This window comes from Salvelinus fontinalis, chromosome 16, assembly GCF_029448725.1.
Source record: "Salvelinus fontinalis isolate EN_2023a chromosome 16, ASM2944872v1, whole genome shotgun sequence".
Lineage (NCBI taxonomy): Eukaryota > Metazoa > Chordata > Actinopteri > Salmoniformes > Salmonidae > Salvelinus > Salvelinus fontinalis.
In genome coordinates, this window is record NC_074680.1 from 38,446,697 (window position 1) to 38,473,089 (window position 26,393).

Sequence of the window (26,393 nt, forward strand, 5' to 3'; positions counted from 1 at the left end):
AACTCCAATCATTTCCGTATTTTGCGCCCTCTCTCTCTCTCTCTCTCTCTCTCTCTCTCTCTCTCTCTCTCTCTCTCTCTCTCTCTCTCTCTCTCTCTCTCTCTCTCTCTCTCTCTCTCTCTCTCTCTATATATATATATATATATATATATATATATTATCTCACACACACACACAAAAACACACATGCACGCACGCACGCACGCACACACACACGCTGTCAAAGCCTCACCCTCTATTCAGTTCCGTGGTGCGCAACTATTTCCTGAGCGGTATAAATACTAAGGCGCGCAAACATCTGCATTTCACAACGAGGCGTGGTTTAGAACGGACAGGTGGGCTGCTACTGCTGTATAACTGCTGTGAGCATTAATTAAACTAGGATATTTCTATCTATCCCGGAGACCAACACATCACCATGCCGAAGTGCCCAAAATGCACGAAGGAAGTTTACTTCGGTAAGACATCTTTATTTTGTCGATCAAAATTATTATTCATTATTTTTGCCAAACAGGGGTGCACTTATTTTATTCAACATATCTGCTTGGAGTTATCGTACCATATTTCACATTTGACAAAACCTGCGGACAGTTCAATACAGTTTAGTTAACCAACTTGTCTGTAACTGTAAAAAAGCTCTTGAGAGATTGTGAGAGAGAAAAGGAGCAATGCTTCTCTTGAGCAATTTCCTGTTAGGAATTATATATAGAATGAACATGTCTGTGACTGCAGAATATTTTTGGCATGCAAACTTTTAGTAACTAGTTCACAACAATTTTAGTAATACTCGTTGACTAATTGGTTAATGACTGCATTGTTTATTTGCCCTTCCCAAAAGAGGAAGACATAATTTTACAAAAATCTGATGCAGTGAATTTAATGGGAGTCTTTCCCCCCTCAGACTCTGGAGATTTTCCAACAGTGATAACATCTTGACAACAGACAAGCTGCTGTACTGTAGGTCCTGCTAAGTCAGTGAGTTAGCATACGGCACTTAGTGCATTAGGGGGAGAGGGGATAAAATATCATAGGGATAAAGACTACAGCAGGCATTAAGACATCCCAATACAATATCTCTCTCAGACTTGTACTGGAATAGGAAATCACTAGTTATATATCAGGTTTGAAATGGGAAATTCATACATGTTCAAGTTGGCAGTAACCATCTGTTTGTGTTGGAGCCTACCCCTCTTATCTTTCAACAACTGATATAGTAAGGAAGTGTACTGACAAGCACAAGCACTGTGAGGGAGATGACATCTCAGATGGGCACGGTGTAAACTAATATTATTTTGATCAAGGCTAAGGAAGGAAAACCAGTGCCATGAAACTACAACCACTGGTTCCGTCTTGTAAACTAATATTCCGCATGGAAAATATTGCTTTTGTACTTATTTTAAGTGACGACTTAAATGACAGATGAGAAGAAGAGGAAATCAATATTTCCAGAGTCTGTAATGTTTTACCCGGTGAATCCCAAGAACCTTGGTCTCCCTCTGTCTGGAGTTCCATGGAGGGAGGAACTGATTGGACGGACCATTTTATGTGTCTTGATCCATTTAGCACATTTCCTTCACTTCAGTAGCTTAACAGAGTCAGTCTGTCATCGCTGGAGACACACAAAGCCATGATACATATCACAAAGGCTCTTTCTCTCTCTGTCTCTCTCCCTACAGTAAGGTTGACCTGTCAGTCAGATGAATTGACTCTGCCATACCCCCCCCCCTCTCTCTCTCTGTCTCTCTCAATTCAATTCAAGGGGCTTTGTTGTCATGGGAAACATATGTTTACATTTCCAAAGTAAGTGAAGTAGATAATAAATAAAGTGAAATAAACAATTATGAACAGTAAACATTAAACTCACAGAAGTTCCAAAAGAATTATGTCTATATACAGTGTTGTAACAATGTGCAAATGGTTAAAGTACAAAAGGGAAAATAAATAAACACAAATATGGGTTGTATTTACAATGGTGTTTGTTCTTCACTGGTTGACCTTTTCTTGTGGCAACAGGTCACAAATATTACTGCTGTGAATGCACACTGTGGAATTTCACCCAGTAGATATGGGAGTTTATCAAAATTGGGTTTGTTTTCAAATTCTTTGTGTGTCTGTGTAATCTGAGGGAAATATGTGTCTCTAATATGGTTATACATTGGGCAGGAGGTTAGGAAGTGCAGCTCAGTTTCCACCAAATTTAGTTTTCTCGTGATTTGGTTGGTTTGTGTTTGTGGGGTCTGTTTGTGTTTGTGAATAGAGCCCCAGAGTGTTTGTGAACAGAGTCTCTCTCTCTACCCACCTCATAACTACCCCACCTCCCTCTCTCTCTCTCTGTGTCTCTCTCTACAGTAAGGTTGGCCTGTCAGTCAGAGGAATTGACCCTGCTGGCTGGGGAGCCATACCTTCCTTCTGCGGATTAACTTTTCATTTTTTTTAAATGAAAAAACAGGTCTGCGTCTCTCTGCAGCTCTTGAATAAAATGTCTCAGGGCAAAAGGGCATTGAAGCTGAGCTTCGGTTTTTTGGCTTGTAGGGTATTATCAGTTTTCTCTTTCATAAATCTATAAAATACTTGTTTTCAGAAAATATCTGTCATTGCTCAAGGGAGCAGCTATACTATCTTACATTTTAGTAGACACTCTTATGCAGAGAAACTTAAAGTATCAATTAGGATTAAATGCTTTGCTCAAGGGCAAATCAGCACATGTTTCACCTAGTTGGCTTGGGGATCTGAACCAGCAACCTTTCGGTTCATGGCCCAACAATCTTAACCGCTAAGCAACCTAACGCTACTGCTACTCTCTGATCATCATATATGCATAGTCACTTTAACCATATCTACATGTACATACTACCTCAATCAGCTTGACTAACCGGTGTCTGTATGTAGCCTCGCTACTGTATATAGCCTCGCTACTGTATATAGCCTCGCTACTGTATATAGCCTCGCTACTGTTATTTTTCACTGTCTTTTTTACTGTTGTTTTTATTTCTTTACTTACCTATTGTTCACCTAATAACTTTTTCGCACTATTGGTTAGAGCCTGTAAGTAAACATTTCACTGTAAGGTCTACACCTGTTGTATTCCGCACACGTGACAAATACACTTTGATTTGATTTGACACCCTATCTAGCTTGGGAATGCTTATGCAGCAACTCCATCTTCACGTAATAAGCTTTTCACAACCTGTTCCACTGTAGGCCTGTTTTCCTACCTGACGAGGCCTATTTCCTGTTCTATACATTTATCTCCCCATCTCCTCTCTTTCTAAACTGTCTTTTGCCTTGGTTGATCTTCTCTCTACCCACCTCATAGCTCCCCCAGTGAGTGGTGTAAGAAGTGTTATTCATGGTAGTTGGAGTGGTGTAAGAAGTGTTATTCATGGTAGTTGGAGTGGTGTAAGAAGTGTTATTCATGGTAGTTGGAGTGGTGTAAGAAGTGTTATTCATGGTAGTTGGAGTGGTGTAAGAAGTGTTATTCATGGTAGTTGGAGTGGTGTAAGAAGTGTTATTCATGGTAGTTGGAGTGGTGTAAGAAGTGTTATTCATGGTAGTTGGAGTGGTGTAAGAAGTGTTATTCATGGTAGTTGGAGTGGTGTAAGAAGTGTTATTCATGGTAGTTGGAGTGGTGTAAGAAGTGTTATTCATGGTAGTTGGAGTGGTGTAAGAAGTGTTATTCATGGTAGTTGGTCTTTCTCACACACCCCCATTACAGTAAGCACACCCCTATTACAGTAAGCACACCCTAATTACAGTAAACACACCCCAGTAACAGTAGACACATCCCAATTACAGTAGACACACCCCAATCACATTAGATACACCCTATGACATTGACATCAATGGGACTGAAGGATCTGTGTCTGCACATAAACTTCATTCACACACACACCCACCCACAGACAGACAGATGGACAACAGCTCTGAGTGCCTGAGGAATGAGCTGACCATTCATAACCAGTGGTGACAACAGAAGTGAAGGAATGTTGTTCAATGAATCACAATAGACCTTATTCACGTGTCGGCCATGATTGCTCCAGAGTAGGAATGAAAACCTCTGTGTGAATAAGGTCAATTACTGTAACCCAACAGCGTTGCCTCTGTTACCCTCTGACACGGTAAGTCAACCTAGAGCACTTGAGACACAGCAGCACCATTATATTCTGTCCCAGGGTAGTGGGGAGGGACATCCTTTCTCGGTTTCCTCATTTTGTTAGTGGAAGTACAGTAATTACCAGAGGTGGAACCAAGTCATTGTTTTACAAGTAAGAAGTAAGTCTCAAGTCTTAGCAGTCAATGTCCCAAGTCAAGTCCCAAGTCAAGACCGTCAAGTATCAAGTCAAGTCTCAAGTCCTAAACTTTGAGTTTCGTGTCCTAAACAAGTCATAATGTGCTCTTCACCAAATGTAATAACATTTAATATTTTTAACAAGAGCAATAGTTACTATATTACATTAACGCAAATCATGAATGTTTAAAAAAAATATCTATATATGTATTACTTTCCAAATAAATGTTATATTTCCATGGAAATACATGGGTAGCCATGAGACAGACCCCCCCCCCACCAATAGTGATCGACTATCAAGGATCGCTATGGGGAGCGAATCGGGTGATGTAGGCTTTTACACAATCGCCGAACCTTAACACACACACACACACACACACACACACACACACACACACACACACACACACACACACACACACACACACACACACACACACACACACACACACACACACACACACACACACACACACACACACACACACACACGCACACACACACACACACACACTCTCTCTCTGTGTGGTTACAGTAGGATAACGTATGTCAATGGTTTAAGGAACAGCAGTAACATCAGGCAGGATTTAGGCTACCAACTGCCTAGCCAGTTGTAGCTCAATATTGGGTGCAATGATCACGTTCCCGCACTGACTGACTGTGTGGAGGCTCATTGATGTAAAATTACGTTAGCCTACATGATACACCGGTAAAGTAATAAAATATATAGCTGTCGGCTATATTAGCCACTACTTACCGTTCTTTGTGCAGCTTCAAATGTCAAACAAAATTGGAAATTTTTGCTCCTCCGTCTGTAATTTTCTTCCCCAATGTTTTGCAAGTTGCAATCCGTTTTTGTTGATACAGCGTCATCTTTATATCCGAAAATAATAATTTTGGGTATCATCTTTCCAAGGGCTCCATCTGAATTCAGATGTTCCTCTGCACTGCCACGCACAACTGTTTCTCAGCTGGCACAATTTGATTGGCTGCTGTCTGATTCAAACTGTAATCCGTTAGATGAAGAGTTGATGCGCTGCACACTTTTTTAAATAGCATCATTTTTAATATTTGGGCTTGGGGAGGGTATCAAGTCAGTTTGGGGAGGGTATCAAGTCAGCTTGGGGAGGGTATCAAGTCAGTTTGGGGAGGGTATCAAGTCAGCTTGGGGAGGGTATCAAGTCAGCTTGGGGAGGGTATCAAGTCAGTTTGGGGAGGGTATTAAGTCAGTTTGGGGAGGGTATTAAGTCAGTTTGGGGAGGGTATCAAGTCAGTTTGGGGAGGGTATCAAGTCAGCTTGGGGAGGGTATCAAGTCAGTTTGGGAAGGGTATCAAGTCAGTTTGGGGAGGGTATCAATTCAGTTTGGGGAGGGTATCAAGTCAGCTTGGGGAGGGTATCAAGTCAGCTTGGGGAGGGTATCAAGTCAGTTTGGGGAGGGTATCAAGTCAGCTTGGGGAGGGTATCAAGTCAGTTTGGGAAGGGTATCAAGTCAGTTTGGGGAGGGTATTAAGTCAGTTTGGGGAGGGTATTAAGTCAGTTTGGGGAGGGTATCAAGTCAGTTTGGGGAGGGTATTAAGTCAGTTTGGGGAGGGTATCAAGTCAGTTTGGGGAGGGTATTAAGTCAGTTTGGGGAGGGTATCAAGTCAGTTTGGGGAGGGTATCAAGTCAGCTTGGGGAGGGAATCAAGTCAGCTTGGGGAGGGTATCAAGTCAGCTTGGAGAGGGTATCAAGTCAGCTTGGGGAGGGTATCAAGTCAGCTTGGAGAGGGTATCAAGTCAGGTTGGGGAGGGTATCAAGTCAGTTTGGGAAGGGTATCAAGTCAGTTTGGGGAGGGTATCAGGTCAGTTTGGGGAGGGTATCAAGTCAGGTTGGGGAGGGTATCAAGTCAGTTTGGGAAGGGTATCAAGTCAGCTTGGGGAGGGTATCAAGTCAGCTTGGAGAGGGTATCAAGTCAGCTTGGGGAGGGTATCAAGTCAGTTTGGGGAGGGTATCAAGTCAGCTTGGGGAGGGTATCAAGTCAGTTTGGGAAGGGTATCAAGTCAGTTTGGGGAGGGTATCAAGTCAGCTTGGGGAGGGTATCAAGTCAGTTTGGGGAGGGTATCAAGTCAGTTTGGGGAGGGTATCAAGTCAGTTTGGGGAGGGTATCAAGTCAGGTTGGGGAGGGTATCAAGTCAGCTTCGGGAGGGTATCAAGTCAGTTTGGGGAGGGTATCAAGTCAGTTTGGGGAGGGTATCAAGTCAGCTTGGAGAGGGTATCAAGTCAGGTCGAGTCATAAGGCTCAAGTCCAAGTCAAGTCACGAGTCATTGGTGTTAAAGTCAAAGTCGAGTTGCAAGTCATCATATTTGTGACTCGAGTCTAACTCGAGTCCAAACCTCTGGTGATTACTGTGGCCTAGAGGGAGGCCAAACCTTGGACCTGGTTCCATTCCACCCAGTCTCTACAGAGCCAGCTGGAATGCTGTAGGACTGACTGACTGGAAGACTGACTGGAAGACTGACTGGAAGACTGACTGGAAGACTGACTGGAAGACTGACTGGAAGACTGAGTGGAAGACTGACTGGAAGACTGACTGGAAGACTGACTGGAAGACTGAGTGGAAGACTGACTGGAAGACTGACTGGAAGACTGACTGGAAGACTGACTGGAAGACTGAGTGGAAGACTGACTGGAAGACTGACTGGAAGACTGACTGGAAGACTGAGTGGAAGACTGACTGGAAGACTGACTGGAAGACTGACTGGAAGAATGAGTGGAAGACTGACTGGAAGACTGACTGGAAGACTGACTGGAAGACTGACTGGAAGACTGAGTGGAAGACTGACTGGAAGACTGACTGGAAGACTGACTGGAAGAATGAGTGGAAGACTGACTGGAAGACTGACTGGAAGACTGACTGGAAGACTGACTGGAAGACTGACTGACTGGAAGACTGACTGACTGGAAGACTGACTGACTGGAAGACTGACTGACTGGAAGACTGACTGGAAGACTGACTGGAAGACTGACTGGAAGACTGACTGCACTGAGACACTGATTGACTGACAGATTTTTTTTATTTAACCTTTATTTAACTAGGTAAGTCAGTTAAGAACAAATTCTTATTTTCAATGACAGCCTAGGAACAGTGGGTTAGCTGCCTTGTTCAGGGGCAAAACAACAGATTTTTACATTGTCAGCTCAGGGATTCAATCTAGCAACCTTTTGGTTACAAGTCCAACGCTCTAACCACTAGGCTACCTGCCGCCCCAGTAGAATTTGATTGCTGACTGACTGACTGACTGACTGACTGGAAGACTGACTGACTGGCTTACTGACTGCACTGAGACACTGATTGACTGACTGACTGGCTGCACTGACTGACTGGCTGACTGACTGACCGACTTATTGTACTGAGACACTGGAAACAATAATTTGACAGCATGGATCCATACTCACACTAGGGGCTCGATTTAATCCGCAGCGCTGAAGAATTGTGCCTCAGCTCCATAGAAATGTGAAGGCAATGTTCCTGCGTTCACAGAGACTGGATTCACAGTAAACGCTGAATATGTCGGCTCAATCGGGAAATTATCTTCACATTGAATTTGCGCTACAGTGCGGATCTTCAGCACTACGGATTGAATCGAGCCCTAAATCACTGCCATGACAAATACCAGATTATTGTTAAGTACTTAAGTAAAAAATACTTCAAAGTACTACTTAAGTGTTTTTTTGGGGTATCTGTACTTTACTTTACTATTTATATTTTTGACAACTTTTACTTATACATAACTACATTCCTAAAGAATATAATGTACTTTCTACTCCATACATTTCCCTGACTCCTAAAAGTACTTGCTACATTATGAATGCTTAGCAGGACAGGAAAATGGTCTAATTCACGCATTTAAAGAGAAAATCCTTGGTCATCCCTACTGCAGCTGATCTGGCAGACTCACTAAACACAAATGCTTAGTTTGTAAATGATGTCTGAGTGTTGGAGTGTGCCCCTGGCTATCCGTAAATTTTTAAAAACAAGAAAATCGTGCCGGTTGGTTTGCTCAATATAATGGAATTTGAAATGATTTATACTTGTACTTTTACTTTTGATACTTAAGTATATTTCAAACCAAATACTTTTAGACTTTTACTTAAGTCGAATTTTACTAGGTGACTTTCACTTTTACTTGAGTCATTTTCTATTAAGGAATTTTTAATTTTACTCAAATATGACAATTGGGTACTTTTTCCACCACTGACAAATAACTATTGATACATAGGCCTACTGTGCATGAACTCAGTAATACAGTATAGTCACATGCAATTCTACAATATGTAGAGACCTTCAGAATCATTTACAGTAATTCCAAATATGAAGCAAGAGTTCCCATGATGGATCTGTAATCTCTTGGTTAAACATTTACTTTAAATTGTGTATTGAGTAAGACTTTAGCAGGACCCTCATTCATATCCATAGATGGTAGTGATCATGTTATGCTCCAGTGTGTTTTGAATTTTCTCTACTTTATTTATGACCAAAATGTATTAGAATGTCGTTTTGCTTTCAGCACCTCCTGTCCTTAAGTTTTGAAATTGTGTGTGTGTGTGCGATGCTTTGCATGTATGTATGTGTATATGTGCTCAGTGTGTGTGATGTGTGTATGTGTTTATGTGCTCAGTGTGTGTGATGTGTGTATGTGTTTATGTGCTCAGTGTGTGTGATGTGTATGTGTATATGTGCTCAGTGTGTGTGATGTGTGTATGTGTTTATGTGCTCAGTGTGTGTGATGTGTGTATTTCTATATGTGCTCAGTGTGTGTGACGTATGTATGTGTTTATGCACTCAGTGTGTGTGACGTGCGTATGTGTATATGTGTTTGAGTGTGTGTGCTCAGTTTGATGAACTTTACAGCATTTGGCTCCCATCAGACACAGCAGAAGCTTAGTTGGCCCTCTCTCCCATTGCATCGTGGGATAGATCTCACCAGACCGCCCTCCGAGCTTGAACATTTCTGCTCATAAAAACCATAAAACCCATGACCATGGCTTACCCCCCTGTTTAACGACCGTCTCCATGATGGCTATTTGTTGCAAATCGTTCCTCACAGCTCAGCCCGGAGATAAATACTCTCTTTATCAGGTTTTTATATTTCCAAGGGATGAGGGGAAATAGGGAGGGAAGGGAGGGCATATTCCTCAGGGAGTCTCCTCTCTCTCTCTCCTCAGACACTCAGCCAAGCACCACACCCTCCCAATATTCTTGTGACTAAAGTGTTATCTGTGTGCTGGTCTAAACAAGGCCTGTAACGTTACATCATGGAGCCCACAAGCAGTATCCTCACCAGACTACAGTCTGACATCCAGACAGTATCCTCACCAGACTACAGTCTGACATCCAGACAGTATCCTCACCAGACTACAGTCTGACATCCAGACAGTATCCTCACCAGACTACAGTCTGACATCCAGACAGTATCCTCACCAGACTACAGTCTAACATCCAGACAGTATCCTCACCAGACTACAGTCTGACATCCAGACAGTATCCTCACCAGACTACAGTCTGACATCCAGACAGGATCCTCACCAGACTACAGTCTGACATCCAGACAGTATCCTCACCAGACTACAGTCTGACATCCAGACAGTATCCTCACCAGACTACAGTCTGACATCCAGACAGTATCCTCACCAGACTACAGTCTGACATCCAGACAGTATCCTCACCAGACTACAGTCTGGCATCCAGACAGTATCCTCACCAGACTACAGTCTGACATCCAGACAGTATCCTCACCAGACTACAGTCTGACATCCAGACAGTATCCTCACCAGACTACAGTCTGACATCCAGACAGTATCCTCACCAGACTACAGTCTGACATCCAGACAGTATCCTCACCAGACTACAGTCTGACATCCAGACAGGATCCTCACCAGACTACAGTCTAACATACAGACAGTATCCTCACCAGACTACAGTCTGACATCCAGACAGTATCCTCACCAGACTACAGTCTAACATCTAGACAGTATCCTCACCAGACTACAGTCTGACATCCAGACAGTATCCTCACCAGACTACAGTCTGACATCCAGACAGTATCCTCACCAGACTACAGTCTAACATCCAGACAGTATCCTCACCAGACTACAGTCTGACATCCAGACAGTATCCTCACCAGACTACAGTCTAACATCCAGACAGTATCCTCACCAGACTACAGTCTAACATCCAGACAGTATCCTCACCAGACTACAGTCTGACATCCAGACAGTATCCTCACCAGACTACAGTCTAACATCCAGACAGTATCCTCACCAGACTACAGTCTGACATCCAGACAGTATCCTCACCAGACTACAGTCTAACATCCAGACAGTATCCTCACCAGACTACAGTCTAACATCCAGACAGTATCCTCACCAGACTACAGTCTGACATCCAGACAGTATCCTCACCAGACTACAGTCTGACATCCAGACAGTATCCTCACCAGACTACAGTCTGACATCCAGACAGTATCCTCACCAGACTACAGTCTAACATCCAGACAGTATCCTCACCAGACTACAGTCTAACATCCAGACAGTATCCTCACCAGACTACAGTCTAACATCCAGACAGTATCCTCACCAGACTACATTCTGACATCCAGACAGTATCCTCACCAGACTACAGTCTGACATCCAGACAGTATCCTCACCAGACTACAGTCTAACATCCAGACAGTATCCTCACCAGACTACAGTCTAACATCCAGACAGTATCCTCACCAGACTACAGTCTAACATCCAGACAGTATCCTCACCAGACTACAGTCTAACATCCAGACAGTATCCTCACCAGACTACAGTCTAACATCCAGACAGTATCCTCACCAGACTACAGTCTAACATCCAGACAGTATCCTCACCAGACTACAGTCTAACATCCAGACAGTATCCTCACCAGACTACAGTCTAACATCCAGACAGTATCCTCACCAGACTACAGTCTAACATCCAGACAGTATCCTCACCAGACTACAGTCTGACATCCAGACAGTATCCTCACCAGACTACAGTCTGACATCCAGACAGTATCCTCACCAGACTACAGTCTAACATCCAGACAGTATCCTCACCAGACTACAGTCTGACATCCAGACAGTATCCTCACCAGACTACAGTCTAACATCCAGACAGTATCCTCACCAGACTACAGTCTAACATCCAGACAGTATCCTCACCAGACTACAGTCTAACATCCAGACAGTATCCTCACCTGACTACAGTCTGACATCCATACAGTATCCTCACCAGACTACAGTCTGAAATCCAGACAGTATCCTCACCAGACTACAGTCTAACATCCAGACAGTATCCTCACCAGACTACAGTCTGACATCCAGACAGTATCCTCACCAGACTACAGTCTAACATCCAGACAGTATCCTCACCAGACTACAGTCTAACATCCAGACAGTATCCTCACCAGACTACAGTCTGACATCCAGACAGTATCCTCACCAGACTACAGTCTAACATCCAGACAGTATCCTCACCAGACTACAGTCTGACATCCAGACAGTATCCTCACCAGACTACAGTCTAACATCCAGACAGTATCCTCACCAGACTACAGTCTAACATCCAGACAGTATCCTCACCAGACTACAGTCTGACATCCAGACAGTATCCTCACCAGACTACAGTCTAACATCCAGACAGTATCCTCACCAGACTACAGTCTGACATCCAGACAGTATCCTCACCAGACTACAGTCTAACATCCAGACAGTATCCTCACCAGACTACAGTCTGACATCCAGACAGTATCCTCACCAGACTACAGTCTAACATCCAGACAGTATCCTCACCAGACTACAGTCTAACATCCAGACAGTATCCTCACCAGACTACAGTCTAACATCCAGACAGTATCCTCACCAGACTACAGTCTAACATCCAGACAGTATCCTCACCAGACTACAGTCTGACATCCAGACAGTATCCTCACCAGACTACAGTCTGACATCCAGACAGTATCCTCACCAGACTACAGTCTAACATCCAGACAGTATCCTCACCAGACTACAGTCTAACATCCAGACAGTATCCTCACCAGACTACAGTCTAACATCCAGACAGTATCCTCACCAGACTACAGTCTAACATCCAGACAGTATCCTCACCAGACTACAGTCTAACATCCAGACAGTATCCTCACCAGACTACAGTCTAACATCCAGACAGTATCCTCACCAGACTACAGTCTAACATCCAGACAGTATCCTCACCAGACTACAGTCTAACATCCAGACAGTATCCTCACCAGACTACAGTCTAACATCCAGACAGTATCCTCACCAGACTACAGTCTGACATCCAGACAGTATCCTCACCAGACTACAGTCTAACATCCAGACAGTATCCTCACCAGACTACAGTCTGACATCCAGACAGTATCCTCACCAGACTACAGTCTAACATCCAGACAGTATCCTCACCAGACTACAGTCTAACATCCAGACAGTATCCTCACCAGACTACAGTCTGACATCCAGACAGTATCCTCACCAGACTACAGTCTGACATCCAGACAGTATCCTCACCAGACTACAGTCTGACATCCAGACAGTATCCTCACCAGACTACAGTCTGACATCCAGACAGTATCCTCACCAGACTACAGTCTAACATCCAGACAGTATCCTCACCAGACTACAGTCTGACATCCAGACAGTATCCTCACCAGACTACAGTCTAACATCCAGACAGTATCCTCACCAGACTACAGTCTAACATCCAGACAGTATCCTCACCAGACTACAGTCTAACATCCAGACAGTATCCTCACCAGACTACAGTCTAACATCCAGACAGTATCTTCACCAGACTACAGTCTAACATCCAGACAGTATCCTCACCAGACTACAGTCTAACATCCAGACAGTAACCTCACCAGACTACAGTCTGACATCCAGACAGTATCCTCACCAGACTACAGTCTAACATCCAGACAGTATCCTCACCAGACTACAGTCTAACATCCAGACAGTATCCTCACCAGACTACAGTCTAACATCCAGACAGTATCCTCACCAGACTACAGTCTGACATCCAGACAGTATCCTCACCAGACTACAGTCTGACATCCATACAGTATCCTCACCAGACTACAGTCTAACATCCAGACAGTATCCTCACCAGACTACAGTCTAACATCCAGACAGTATCCTCACCAGACTACAGTCTAACATCCAGACAGTATCCTCACCAGACTACAGTCTGACATCCATACAGTATCCTCACCAGACTACAGTCTAACATCCAGACAGTATCCTCACCAGACTACAGTCTGACATCCAGACAGTATCCTCACCAGACTACAGTCTGACATCCAGACAGTATCCTCACCAGACTACAGTCTGACATCCAGACAGTATCCTCACCAGACTACAGTCTGACATCCAGACAGTATCCTCACCAGACTACAGTCTGACATCCAGACAGTATCCTCACCAGACTACAGTCTGACATCCAGACAGTATCCTCACCAGACTACAGTCTGACATCCAGACAGTATCCTCACCAGACTACAGTCTAACATCCAGACAGTATCCTCACCAGACTACAGTCTAACATCCAGACAGTATCCTCACCAGACTACAGTCTAACATCCAGACAGTATCCTCACCAGACTACAGTCTAACATCCAGACAGTATCCTCACCAGACTACAGTCTAACATCCAGACAGTATCCTCACCAGACTACAGTCTGACATCCATACAGTATCCTCACCAGACTACAGTCTAACATCCAGACAGTATCCTCACCAGACTACAGTCTGACATCCAGACAGTATCCTCACCAGACTACAGTCTGACATCCAGACAGTATCCTCACCAGACTACAGTCTGACATCCAGACAGTATCCTCACCAGACTACAGTCTAACATCCAGACAGTATCCTCACCAGACTACAGTCTGACATCCAGACAGTATCCTCACCAGACTACAGTCTGACATCCAGACAGTATCCTCACCAGACTACAGTCTGACATCCAGACAGTATCCTCACCAGACTACAGTCTGACATCCAGACAGTATCCTCACCAGACTACAGTCTAACATCCAGACAGTATCCTCACCAGACTACAGTCTAACATCCAGACAGTATCCTCACCAGACTACAGTCTAACATCCAGACAGTATCCTCACCTGACTACAGTCTGACATCCATACAGTATCCTCACCAGACTACAGTCTGAAATCCAGACAGTATCCTCACCAGACTACAGTCTGACATCCATACAGTATCCTCACCAGACTACAGTCTAACATCCAGACAGTATCCTCACCAGACTACAGTCTAACATCCAGACAGTATCCTCACCAGACTACAGTCTGACATCCAGACAGTATCCTCACCAGACTACAGTCTGACATCCAGACAGTATCCTCACCAGACTACAGTCTGACATCCAGACAGTATCCTCACCAGACTACAGTCTAACATCCAGACAGTATCTTCACCAGACTACAGTCTAACATCCAGACAGTATCCTCACCAGACTACAGTCTGACATCCATACAGTATCCTCACCAGACTACAGTCTGACATCCAGACAGTATCCTCACCAGACTACAGTCTGACATCCATACAGTATCCTCACCAGACTACAGTCTAACATCCAGACAGTATCCTCACCAGACTACAGTCTGACATCCAGACAGTATCCTCACCAGACTACAGTCTGACATCCAGACAGTATCCTCACCAGACTACAGTCTGACATCCATACAGTATCCTCACCAGACTACAGTCTGACATCTAGACAGTATCCTCACCAGACTACAGTCTAACATCCAGACAGTATCCTCACCAGACTACAGTCTGACATCCAGACAGTATCCTCACCAGACTACAGTCTAACATCCAGACAGTATCCTCACCAGACTACAGTCTGACATCCAGACAGTATCCTCACCAGACTACAGTCTAACATCCAGACAGTATCCTCACCAGACTACAGTCTAACATCCAGACAGTATCCTCACCAGACTACAGTCTGACATCCAGACAGTATCCTCACCAGACTACAGTCTGACATCCAGACAGTATCCTCACCAGACTACAGTCTGACATCCAGACAGTATCCTCACCAGACTACAGTCTGACATCCAGACAGTATCCTCACCAGACTACAGTCTGACATCCAGACAGTATCCTCACCAGACTACAGTCTAACATCCAGACAGTATCCTCACCAGACTACAGTCTGACATCCAGACAGTATCCTCACCAGACTACAGTCTGACATCCAGACAGTATCCTCACCAGACTACAGTCTAACATCCAGACAGTATCCTCACCAGACTACAGTCTAACATCCAGACAGTATCCTCACCAGACTACAGTCTGACATCCATACAGTATCCTCACCAGACTACAGTCTGACATCCAGACAGTATCCTCACCAGACTACAGTCTAACATCCAGACAGTATCCTCACCAGACTACAGTCTGACATCCAGACAGTATCCTCACCAGACTACAGTCTAACATCCAGACAGTATCCTCACCAGACTACAGTCTGACATCCATACAGTATCCTCACCAGACTACAGTCTGACATCCAGACAGTATCCTCACCAGACTACAGTCTAACATCCAGACAGTATCCTCACCAGACTACAGTCTGACATCCAGACAGTATCCTCACCAGACTACAGTCTAACATCCAGACAGTATCCTCACCAGACTACAGTCTAACATCCATACAGTATCCTCACCAGACTACAGTCTAACATCCAGACAGTATCCTCACCAGACTACAGTCTGACATCCAGACAGTATCCTCACCAGACTACAGTCTAACATCCAGACAGTATCCTCACCAGACTACAGTCTGACATCCAGACAGTATCCTCACCAGACTACAGTCTGACATCCAGACAGTATCCTCACCAGACTACAGTCTGACATCTAGACAGTATCCTCACCAGACTACAGTCTGACATCCAGACAGTATCCTCACCAGACTACAGTCTGACATCTAGACAGTATCCTCACCAGACTACAGTCTGACATCCAGACAGTATCCTCACCAGACTACAGTCTGACATCTAGACAGTATCCTCACCAGACTACAGTGCCCCTCTCGGTGTGGTGTGGGAAGATGCATGTCATTGTGAGTGGGCCATTGTCCATTAGCTAAATGTGTCCTATTATCTCTTTGTCTCACAGCGGAGAGAGTGACATCACTGGGGAAGGACTGGCACAGACCCTGTCTGAAGTGTGAGAAGTGTAACAAGACGCTGTCGGCCGGATCACACGCAGAGGTCAGCCGACACACACACACACACACACACACACACACACACACACACACACCCACGCATGTGCAAGCACACATGCGGGCAAACACACAAGCTCGTGCAACCAAACACACACACTTCACACAATCCTCACACACAACACACAATTAATTATTAGATGAGAAATATTTAAAGGAAAATAATTAAGGATATTGGAATAATGTATTTATGATATGTGTTCTCCTGTCATAGATCGTATTGGTCATAAACTCCAATTAAGCCCACATTCTGGTCCATTAATCTTTCATGAAATTGTATGGCTTTTCATCTGAATACAATCACATGCTGGTATTTTCAGTCAGTCAGTCTGGTACTAATACAGCCTGTACCCTCTCTTTCATTCTCTCTCTCTCTCTGATTGGGGTATCTGTCTGTCTCTCTGGATCTCTCTCTCTCTCTCTCTCTCTCTGTCTCTGTCTCTCTGTCTCTGTCTCTCTGTCTCTCTGTCTCTGTCTCTCTCTCTCTGTCTCTGTCTCTCTCTCTCTGTCTCTCTCTCTCTCTCTCTCTCTCTCTCTCTCTCTCTCTCTCTCTCTCTCTCTCTCTCTCTCTCTCTCTCTCTCTCTCTCTCTCTCTCTCTCTCTCTCTCTCTCTCTCTCTCTCTCTCTCTCTCTCTCTCTCTCTCTCTCTCTCTCTCTCTCTCTCTCTCTCTCTCTCTCTCTCTCTCTCTCTCTCAATTCAATTCAATTCAATTCAATTCAAGGGGCTTTATTGGCATGGGAAACATGTGTTAACATTGCCAAAGCAAATGAGGTAGACAATACACAAAAGTGAAACAAACAAAACTAATTAACAGTAAACATTACACATACAGAAGTTTCAAAACAATAAAGACATTATGAGTGTCATATTAAATATATACAGTGTTGTAACAATGTACAAATGGTTAAAGCACACAAGTTAAAATAAGTAAGCATAAATATGGGTTGTATTTACAATGGTGTTTGTTCTTCACTGGTTGCCCTTTTCTTGTGGCAACAGGTCACAAATCTTGCTGCTGTGATGGCACACTGTGGAATTTCACCCAGTCTGTCTGTCTCTCTCTCTCTCTCTCTAGCACGATGGCAAGCCTTACTGTAACAGCCCCTGCTACTCTGCACTATTTGGGCCTAAAGGTGAGTTCCTATTGATAATGATCCGACAGTAGAGGTGACAGGTGCCTTAACAATCTATCTTAATGAGGATATCATAATTGAGAGAGATCACAAACCTATTATCGTAAACTATATTACCTAGGGTTGTTATATGTTTTTGGTTCAAAGTACATGTCAATGTAAGAAGGTAACAGTTAATATATAAGTTGAGTTCAGTGATATGGGAGCCGTGTGTATATATACGTACCCTGATAAAGCTCCACTCTGTAATCTTTGGGAGGAGAACCTCACTATCGGGTATTCCTGACCCTAACATCCTGTGTGGAAAGTCCTGTTCATTGTGAATCTGTGACAGAATAAGCTCATTTTAACCTTTACGATACCCACCTCAGTGGGTAAGGTTCACACTTCCACAAAGAACATTGGGGTCATTAACATCTTATCAATCAATATATTTTATATTTTATCTACTGATAACCTAGAAACTCTCTCCTCAAAATACAGTCACTGTCTCTGAAAAGAGGGCTAGTCGGACCCCTTACATTGACAGATATGCTGAATGGGAGAAATAGTTGGAATGTTCTGTTGGAATTGGAACAGCGGTAGTCATAGCAATGGTCATGTTGGTTCCGTGTGGTGGTTCTAGAAGAGCTGCTGTGGAACAGGGACCACAGGAGTTTCCATTATTGTGGTTCCGCTGTTCCTCTGCCACCTGAAACATAATCCCAGAATGTTTTGTCGACGTACAGTATGCAGTCCCCAGACCCAACACTCTCTCTCTTTCTTTCTCGCTGTCTCTCTCACACTCACTCCCGCTCTCTCTCTGTCTCTTCCCTCTCCCTCTCTCTTTCTTTCTCTGTCTCTCTCCCTCTCGCTCTTTCTCTCTGTCTCTCTGTCTCTCTTTTTCTCTCCCTCCAAAGGATTTGGACGTGGGGGAGCTGAAAGCCACACATTCACTAAGTAGACCAACTCAGGTACAGTACAGGCCATTCAGTGTACTCATTCAACCTTACAAATGCTACAAACATTAAAGATTGTTGTTTCGTTATACAAAATACAAATCTAACATGTTTCTCCTTTGTTTACAGGCTCATCCACCACACCAAATGGGTTACAAGAAGAAGGCAACTCAGCATTCTACAACATCCTCCAAACTATGCTAAACAAAAACAAACAACCAAAAAGACTCCTTTTTGGAACCACCGTTTTGTGTTATTTTCTGTCTTTGTGTTGTCTAGAGGAATCAGTCTTAATACACATTTGAATTGGCTATAGTGAGATAATACTATAATCCCACTAGTGAATCGGAGGGTTGTACAATAACCTCTCTGTTCCTGTACATGTTTTTCAATTCTGATTAAACAGTCTTTTTCAAAATGTTCTTCTCTCTTATTCATTCATTCCTCATTGGCTTACTCAGATAGTACTTCAGCATTCTTTTTATATTATAGAATGTCTCCTGTCTCATTTAGGTGTTTCCTCCTTAGTACACTTGATAGTTACATACAGAGCAATATGAGAATATTTCTGTGACTTCTACTTGCTACAATCCATGGAAACTTGAACATGTCCACTATGCCCACTGTGTCCACTATGCCCACTGTGTCCACTATGTCCACTATGTCCACTGTGTCCACTATGCCCACTATGTCCACTATGCCCACTATGTCCACTATGCCCACTGTGTCCACTATGCCCACTATGCCCACTATGCCCACTATGCCCACTATGTCCACTATGTCCACTATGTCCACTATGCCCACTGTGTCCACTGTGCCCACTATGTCCACTATGTCCACTATGTCCACTGTGTCCACTATGTCCACTGTGTCCACTGTGTCCACTATGTCCACTATGTCCACTATGTCCACTGTGTCCACTATGTCCACTGTGTCCACTATGTCCACTATGTCCACTGTGTCCACTATGTCCACTATGTCCACTATGTCCACTGTGTCGACTATGTCCACTATGTCCACTATGTCCACTGTGTCCACTATGTCCACTGTGTCCACTGTGTCCACTATTTCCACTGTGTCCACTGTGTCCACTGTGTCCACTATTTCCACTGTGTCCACTATTTCCACTGTGTCCACTGTGTCCATTATGTCCACTGTGTCCACTGTGTCCACTGTGTCCACTGTGTCCATTATGTCCACTGTGTCCACTGTGTCCACTATTTCCACTGTGTCCACTGTGTCCACTGTGTCCACTATTTCCACTGTGTCCACTATGTCCACTGTGTCCACTGTGTCCACTATTTCCACTGTGTCCACTGTGTCCACTGTGTCCACTATTTCCACTGTGTACACTGTGTCCATTATGTCCACTGTGTCCACTATTTCCACTGTGTTCACTATTTCCACTGTGTCCACTATTTCCACTGTGTCCATTATGTCCACTGTGTCCACTATTTCCACTGTGTCCATTATGTCCACTGTGTCCACTATTTCCACTGTGTCCACTATTTCCACTGTGTTCACTATTTCCACTGTGTCCACTATTTCCACTGTGTCCACTATGTCCACTATTTCCACTGTGTTCACTATGTCCACTATGTCCACTATTTCCACTGTGTCCACTGTGTCCACTGTGTCCATTATGTCCACTGTGTTCACTATTTCCGCTGTGTTCATATCTGCAAGAAGAAAAACAGAAGACATCACATCGGCATCAGGCCAGCCATAGATAAGACTTATTGTCCACATTCCTTGGCAGTTGGCACAATCACTAACTCAATCAGTAATCTAATTCGATTAGGATCTGGACACAGAATTATGTATGTGAGCAGGAATAGAAAGCTTTCCTTCAACATTGCAGTAAATACATGGGTAATCTACTTGGATTAAAATTCCAGCTATTGATGAGGATGGACTCTTGAAACTGTCATCCTCTCTGTAGTCTACCGTGGCTTTGTAACCTCACACATAAACTAAAGTTAACATTTTTGCTAATGACAGCAACATAGATCAATATTATGACATTATCCTTCTGAATAAGTCCCTATCCACTTCCACGATACAAACATTGACATTATCCTTCTGAATAAGTCCCTAGCCACTTCCACGATACAAACAGTATGACATTATCCTTCTGAATAAGTCCCTATCCACTTCCACGATACAAACAGTATCACATTATCCTTCTGAATAAGTCCCTATCCACTTCCACGATACAAACAGTATGACATTATCCTTCTGAATAAGTCCCTATCCACTTCCACGATACAAACAGTATGACATTATCCTTCTGAATAAGTCCCTATCCACTTCCACGATACAAACATTATGACATTATCCTTCTGAATAAGTCCCTATTCACTTCCACGATACAAACATTGACATTATCCTTCTGAATAAGTCCCTATCCACTTCCACGATACAAACAGTATGACATTATCCTTCTGAATAAGTCCCTATCCACTTCCCTTGGACAGCCCCATCCACTCTTAGAGATATGATTCAGGGGACACATCCCTTTACTCCTTCTCACACCCACCCACTCTGTCCACTAAACAGCTGGACCCGTCTTGAAGGGAGGGAGGTTAGGGGAGGGAGGGATTGAGGGAGGGAGGGATGTAAGAGAGTGCGGGAGAGATGGAGGGAGTGGAGTGAGCAAGGGAGGCCAGGCTATTCTAGAGTCCTAAAGGGAGATGAAGGGAAAGGAGGGTCTAGGATTTTTCCCAAACTATCCCATGGCCAGAAGGGAAGGCCAGAAGGGAAGGCCAGAAGGGCAGGCCAGAAGGGAAGGCCAGAAGGGAAGGCCAGAAGGGCAGCCCAGAAGGGAAGGCCAGAAGGGAAGGCCAGAAGGGCAGGCCTGAAGGGAAGGCCAGAAGGGCAGGGAAGAAGGGAAGGCCAGATCCTTCTTCGTGACCTTTGTGGCTTCCGCTGCCACACCCTGTTCCGAGGACATTGCCTTCAGCTCCGAGTTTACGACCAGCCGCCCATCCGCTCTCCGTCACCCAGCAACTGGCTGGCAGCCACCTCACTAACCTCGCTCCCTCCCCTCCGCTGTCACAGGGCCGACCCACCGCCCACTGTTACCACGGTAATAGACAAAAACAAGACCCAACAGCCACCTGACAACCCAGACACCTCTCTCTCCCTGATCCCCTCTTCCTCTCTCTCTCTCTCTCTCTCTCTCTCTCTCTCTCTCTCTCTCTCTCCCTCCAACCAACGCGCATTCCTCTTTGAACAAAGACCTTCACTGTCACACAGAAGTCCACCAAGCCATACCACAGACAGGGTGGTATGCCCAACTGATGAGGCCACAGAGCGAGGAGGGGGGTGATCAGTAATAGCATCTGTGAAAAGTGAATTTATCTCCCAACTCTTTTCTTATCTGTAATATTCCCCTAACTGACAACTAGAATAAAAAGAGAATATAAAGTACATATACAAATTCCATGCATAGCACACTCAGAGAGAAAATATACAAATTGACTTCAGTTGTGGTTGGAATATATTTTTTTTTACATACTTACACGCTCAGTGCCAACCATGTCAAAATAACTTGTCAAGTTCCACAGGATAACAAAAGACACAATAGTTCTTTCTAAACACTTTCGGAAGAATGGGGGACAACATCTATCTGTGAGGGGGCTAGAATGGGGGATAACATCTATCTGTGAGGGGGCTAGAAAGGGGGACAACATCTATCTGTTAGGGGGCTAGAATGGGGGACAACATCTATCTGTGAGGGGGCTAGAAAGGGGGACAACAGAAGCAGAAAGGGGGTAGCACAGAAAAATCTAAGAAATACATCAACATAAAAAAATGTGGGTCAGTATTCTGTTTTTTTTACAGGGTCCGAGAAAATGATTTTTTTTGTTCTGCAATTTCACGGCAGAAGATTGTGTTCTCTCTCTTTCTCTCTCTTCATGACAATTATCTTTTAACACTAGAAGGACAGACCTTAAAGGTGGGATGAACTTCCTGATTTGGCCTTGTTTTTCTGTAACTGTAACTGCGTACTGTTTTGGCAGAGTGAATGTACAAATGCTTCCCACATGCGAATCCCCCCAAGACAACTCTTGTTTGGCTTCAGTCATGGCTGATGCATTTCTTAATGACCGCTTGATCATTAAGAAACGCAGCAGCCATGAGAGTTGTCTTGGGGGGATGTTTTAATGTGGGTTTCTCTTGTGCATGCTTTCACAGTGTGGGTGTCTCTTGTGCGTGCATTCACAGTGTGGGTGTCTCTTGTGCGTACATTCACAGTGTGGGTGTCTCTTGTGCATGCTTTCACAGTGTGGGTGTCTCTTGTGCGTGCATTCGCAGTGTGGGTGTCTCTTGTGCGTACATTCACAGTGTGGGTGTCTCTTGTGCATGCTTTCACAGTGTGGGTGTCTCTTGTGCGTACATTCACAGTGTGGGTGTCTCTTGTGCGTACATTCACAGTGTGGGTGTCTCTTGTGCATGCTTTCACAGTGTGGGTGTCTCTTGTGCGTGCATTCGCAGTGTGGGTGTCTCTTGTGCGTACATTCACAGTGTGGGTGTCTCTTGTGCATGCTTTCACAGTGTGGGTGTCTCTTGTGCGTGCAGTCGCAGTGTGGGTGTCTCTTGTGCGTACATTCGCAGTGTGGGTGTCTCTTGTGCGTACATTCACAGTGTGGGTGTCTCTTGTGCGTGCATTCGCAGTGTGGGTGTCTCTTGTGCGTACATTCACAGTGTGGGTGTCTCTTGTGCGTGCAGTCGCAGTGTGGGTGTCTCTTGTGCGTGCTTTCACAGTGTGGGTGTCTCTTGTGCATGCTTTCACAGTGTGGGTGTCTCTTGTGCATGCTTTCACAGTGTGGGTGTCTCTTGTGCATGCTTTCACAGTGTGGGTGTCTCTTGTGCGTGCTTTCACAGTGTGGGTGTCTCTTGTGCATGCTTTCACAGTGTGGGTGTCTCTTGTGCGTGCTTTCACAGTGTGGGTGTCTCTTGTGCGTGCAGTCGCAGTGTGGGTGTCTCTTGTGCGTACTTTCACAGTGTGGGTGTCTCTTGTGCGTACATTCGCAGTGTGGGTGTCTCTTATGCGTACATTCACAGTGTGGGTGTCTCTTGTGCGTACATTCACAGTGTGGGTGTCTCTTGTGCATGCTTTCACAGTGTGGGTGTCTCTTGTGCGTGCAGTCGCAGTGTGGGTGTCTCTTGTGCGTACTTTCACAGTGTGGGTGTCTCTTGTGCGTGCAGTCGCAGTGTGGGTGTCTCTTGTGCGTGCTTTCACAGTGTGGGTGTCTCTTGTGCGTGCATTCGCAGTGTGGGTGTCTCTTGTGCGTACATTCACAGTGTGGGTGTCTCTTGTGCATGCTTTCGCAGTGTGGGTGTCTCTTGTGCGTGCTTTCACAGTGTGGGTGTCTCTTGTGCGTGCTTTCACAGTGTGGGTGTCTCTTGTGCGTACATTCGCAGTGTGGGTGTCTCTTGTGCGTACATTCGCAGTGTGGGTGTCTCTTGTGCGTACATTCGCAGTGTGGGTGTCTCTTGTGCGTGCAGTCGCAGTGTGGGTGTCTCTTGTGCGTACATTCGCAGTGTGGGTGTCTCTTGTGCGTACATTCACAGTGTGGGTGTCTCTTGTGCGTACATTCACAGTGTGGGTGTCTCTTGTGCGTACATTCACAGTGTGGGTGTCTCTTGTGCGTACATTCGCAGTGTGGGTGTCTCTTGTGCATGCAGTCGTAGTGTGGGTGTCTCTTGTGCGTGCATTCACAGTGTGGGTGTCTCTTGTGCGTACATTCGCAGTGTGGGTGTCTCTTGTGCGTACATTCGCAGTGTGGGTGTCTCTTGTGCGTACATTCGCAGTGTGGGTGTCTCTTGTGCGTGCAGTCGCAGTGTGGGTGTCTCTTGTGCGTACATTCGCAGTGTGGGTGTCTCTTGTGCATGCTTTCACAGTGTGGGTGTCTCTTGTGCATGCTTTCACAGTGTGGGTGTCTCTTGTGCGTGCTTTCACAGTGTGGGTGTCTCTTGTGCGTGCATTCGCAGTGTGGGTGTCTCTTGTGCGTACATTCGCAGTGTGGGTGTCTCTTGTGCGTACATTCGCAGTGTGGGTGTCTCTTGTGCGTGCAGTCGCAGTGTGGGTGTCTCTTGTGCGTACATTCGCAGTGTGGGTGTCTCTTGTGCGTGCTTTCACAGTGTGGGTGTCTCTTGTGCATGCTTTCACAGTGTGGGTGTCTCTTGTGCATGCTTTCACAGTGTGGGTGTCTCTTGTGCGTGCTTTCACAGTGTGGGTGTCTCTTGTGCATGCTTTCACAGTGTGGGTGTCTCTTGTGCATGCTTTCACAGTGTGGGTGTCTCTTGTGCGTGCTTTCACAGTGTGGGTGTCTCTTGTGCGTGCATTCGCAGTGTGGGTGTCTCTTGTGCGTACATTCGCAGTGTGGGTGTCTCTTGTGCGTACATTCGCAGTGTGGGTGTCTCTTGTGCGTACATTCGCAGTGTGGGTGTCTCTTGTGCGTGCAGTCACAGTGTGGGTGTCTCTTGTGCGTACATTCGCAGTGTGGGTGTCTCTTGTGCGTGCTTTCACAGTGTGGGTGTCTCTTGTGCGTACATTCGCAGTGTGGGTGTCTCTTGTGCGTACATTCACAGTGTGGGTGTCTCTTGTGCATGCTTTCACAGTGTGGGTGTCTCTTGTGCGTGCTTTCACAGTGTGGGTGTTTCTTGTGCGTGCATTCGCATATGGGAAGCATTTGTACATTCACTCTGCCAAAACAGTTAGTCACTCACCTTTCTAGATAACATGAAATAGTCTAACCAGGTCTTGTGTCTTGAAGTCCTCTAACTTCTTTCACCAATTAGCTACAGCCAGGCTGTTGTGCAACTTGGCAAAATTGGTTTGACACTGGATAGCCTATCTCTGGGGCTAGTTAGGGACCATCATTAAATTATAATATGTAAATGGGACAATGTTTTAATGTTGCACATCTTTTAGCTGTATATGCATTTCTACAATTTATAGTTGGTTATAGATTATAAAATATTGTCACATGTACATTGTGTAATTTACTGATGGTCCCTAACTAGCCCCATATAGATATTGAATGTCAAACAAAATGTACCATAGGCATTACGATCGGATTGGGTGCAGTTGAGCTCCGAATTGATTATTTGTGGGCATGACTGTAGGATTGAAATAAACACTTCATTCCAGGATATGCCATATCTTCCTATCATCTTGCAAATTTCACTTTTGGATGAGAGCGAGACTGACTTTATGACCAAAATGATCCTATTTACACGTAGTAAATTGTGACAATAGAATACATGCTTCTGACTCTTATTGATGTCACATAAGCTGTTTTCAAAGTAAGTTGCTTTTAAGGGGCAGTCGTGCTTTAACTGCCACCATGGTAGTCATGGTGACACTCATTTGACGTGGTGCTCTGGAAGTGAAAACTGTAGTGTTCCTATAGTCTAGAATCAGAACCGTGTCCCAGATGGCACCCTATTCCTTGTATTCCCTATATAGGGCACTACTTTCTATGGACCCTGATCAAAGTTGTCACACCCTGATCTGTTTCACCTGTCTTGTGCTGGTCTCCACCCTCCACCAGGTGTCTCCTATTTTTCCACATTATCCCCTGTGTATTAATACTTGTATTTTCTGTTTGTCTGTTGCCATTTCGTCTTGTTTTGTCAGGTCTTACCAGAGTGTTTCTCGTGTTTGTGGTCTAGTCTTTCCGGTTCTGACCTTTC

The 26,393-nt window shown here is 44.8% G+C and overlaps 1 protein-coding gene across 1 annotated transcript; it reads left to right on the plus strand.

Annotated features, from left to right (window-relative positions):
- Positions 1–277: 277 nt before the first annotated feature.
- LOC129813135 (cysteine-rich protein 1-like) lies at positions 278–19,108 on the plus strand. Its single transcript, XM_055865342.1, has 5 exons — positions 278–458; positions 16,506–16,600; positions 17,691–17,748; positions 18,648–18,701; positions 18,816–19,108. Exons 1-4 carry the CDS (start codon positions 419–421, stop codon positions 18,689–18,691), a joined length of 237 nt encoding a protein of 78 aa, XP_055721317.1. The 5' UTR covers positions 278–418; the 3' UTR covers positions 18,692–18,701; positions 18,816–19,108.
- Positions 19,109–26,393: the final 7,285 nt, after the last annotated feature.

Coding starts and splice junctions, on each gene's coding strand:
- LOC129813135 (XM_055865342.1), top strand. CDS start 419: ATGCCGAAGTGCCCAAAATGCACGAAGGAAGTTTACTTCG. Junction 459..16,505: donor CACGAAGGAAGTTTACTTCG/GTAAGACATCTT, acceptor TTTGTCTCACAG/CGGAGAGAGTGACATCACTG. Junction 17,749..18,647: donor TGCACTATTTGGGCCTAAAG/GTGAGTTCCTAT, acceptor CTCCCTCCAAAG/GATTTGGACGTGGGGGAGCT.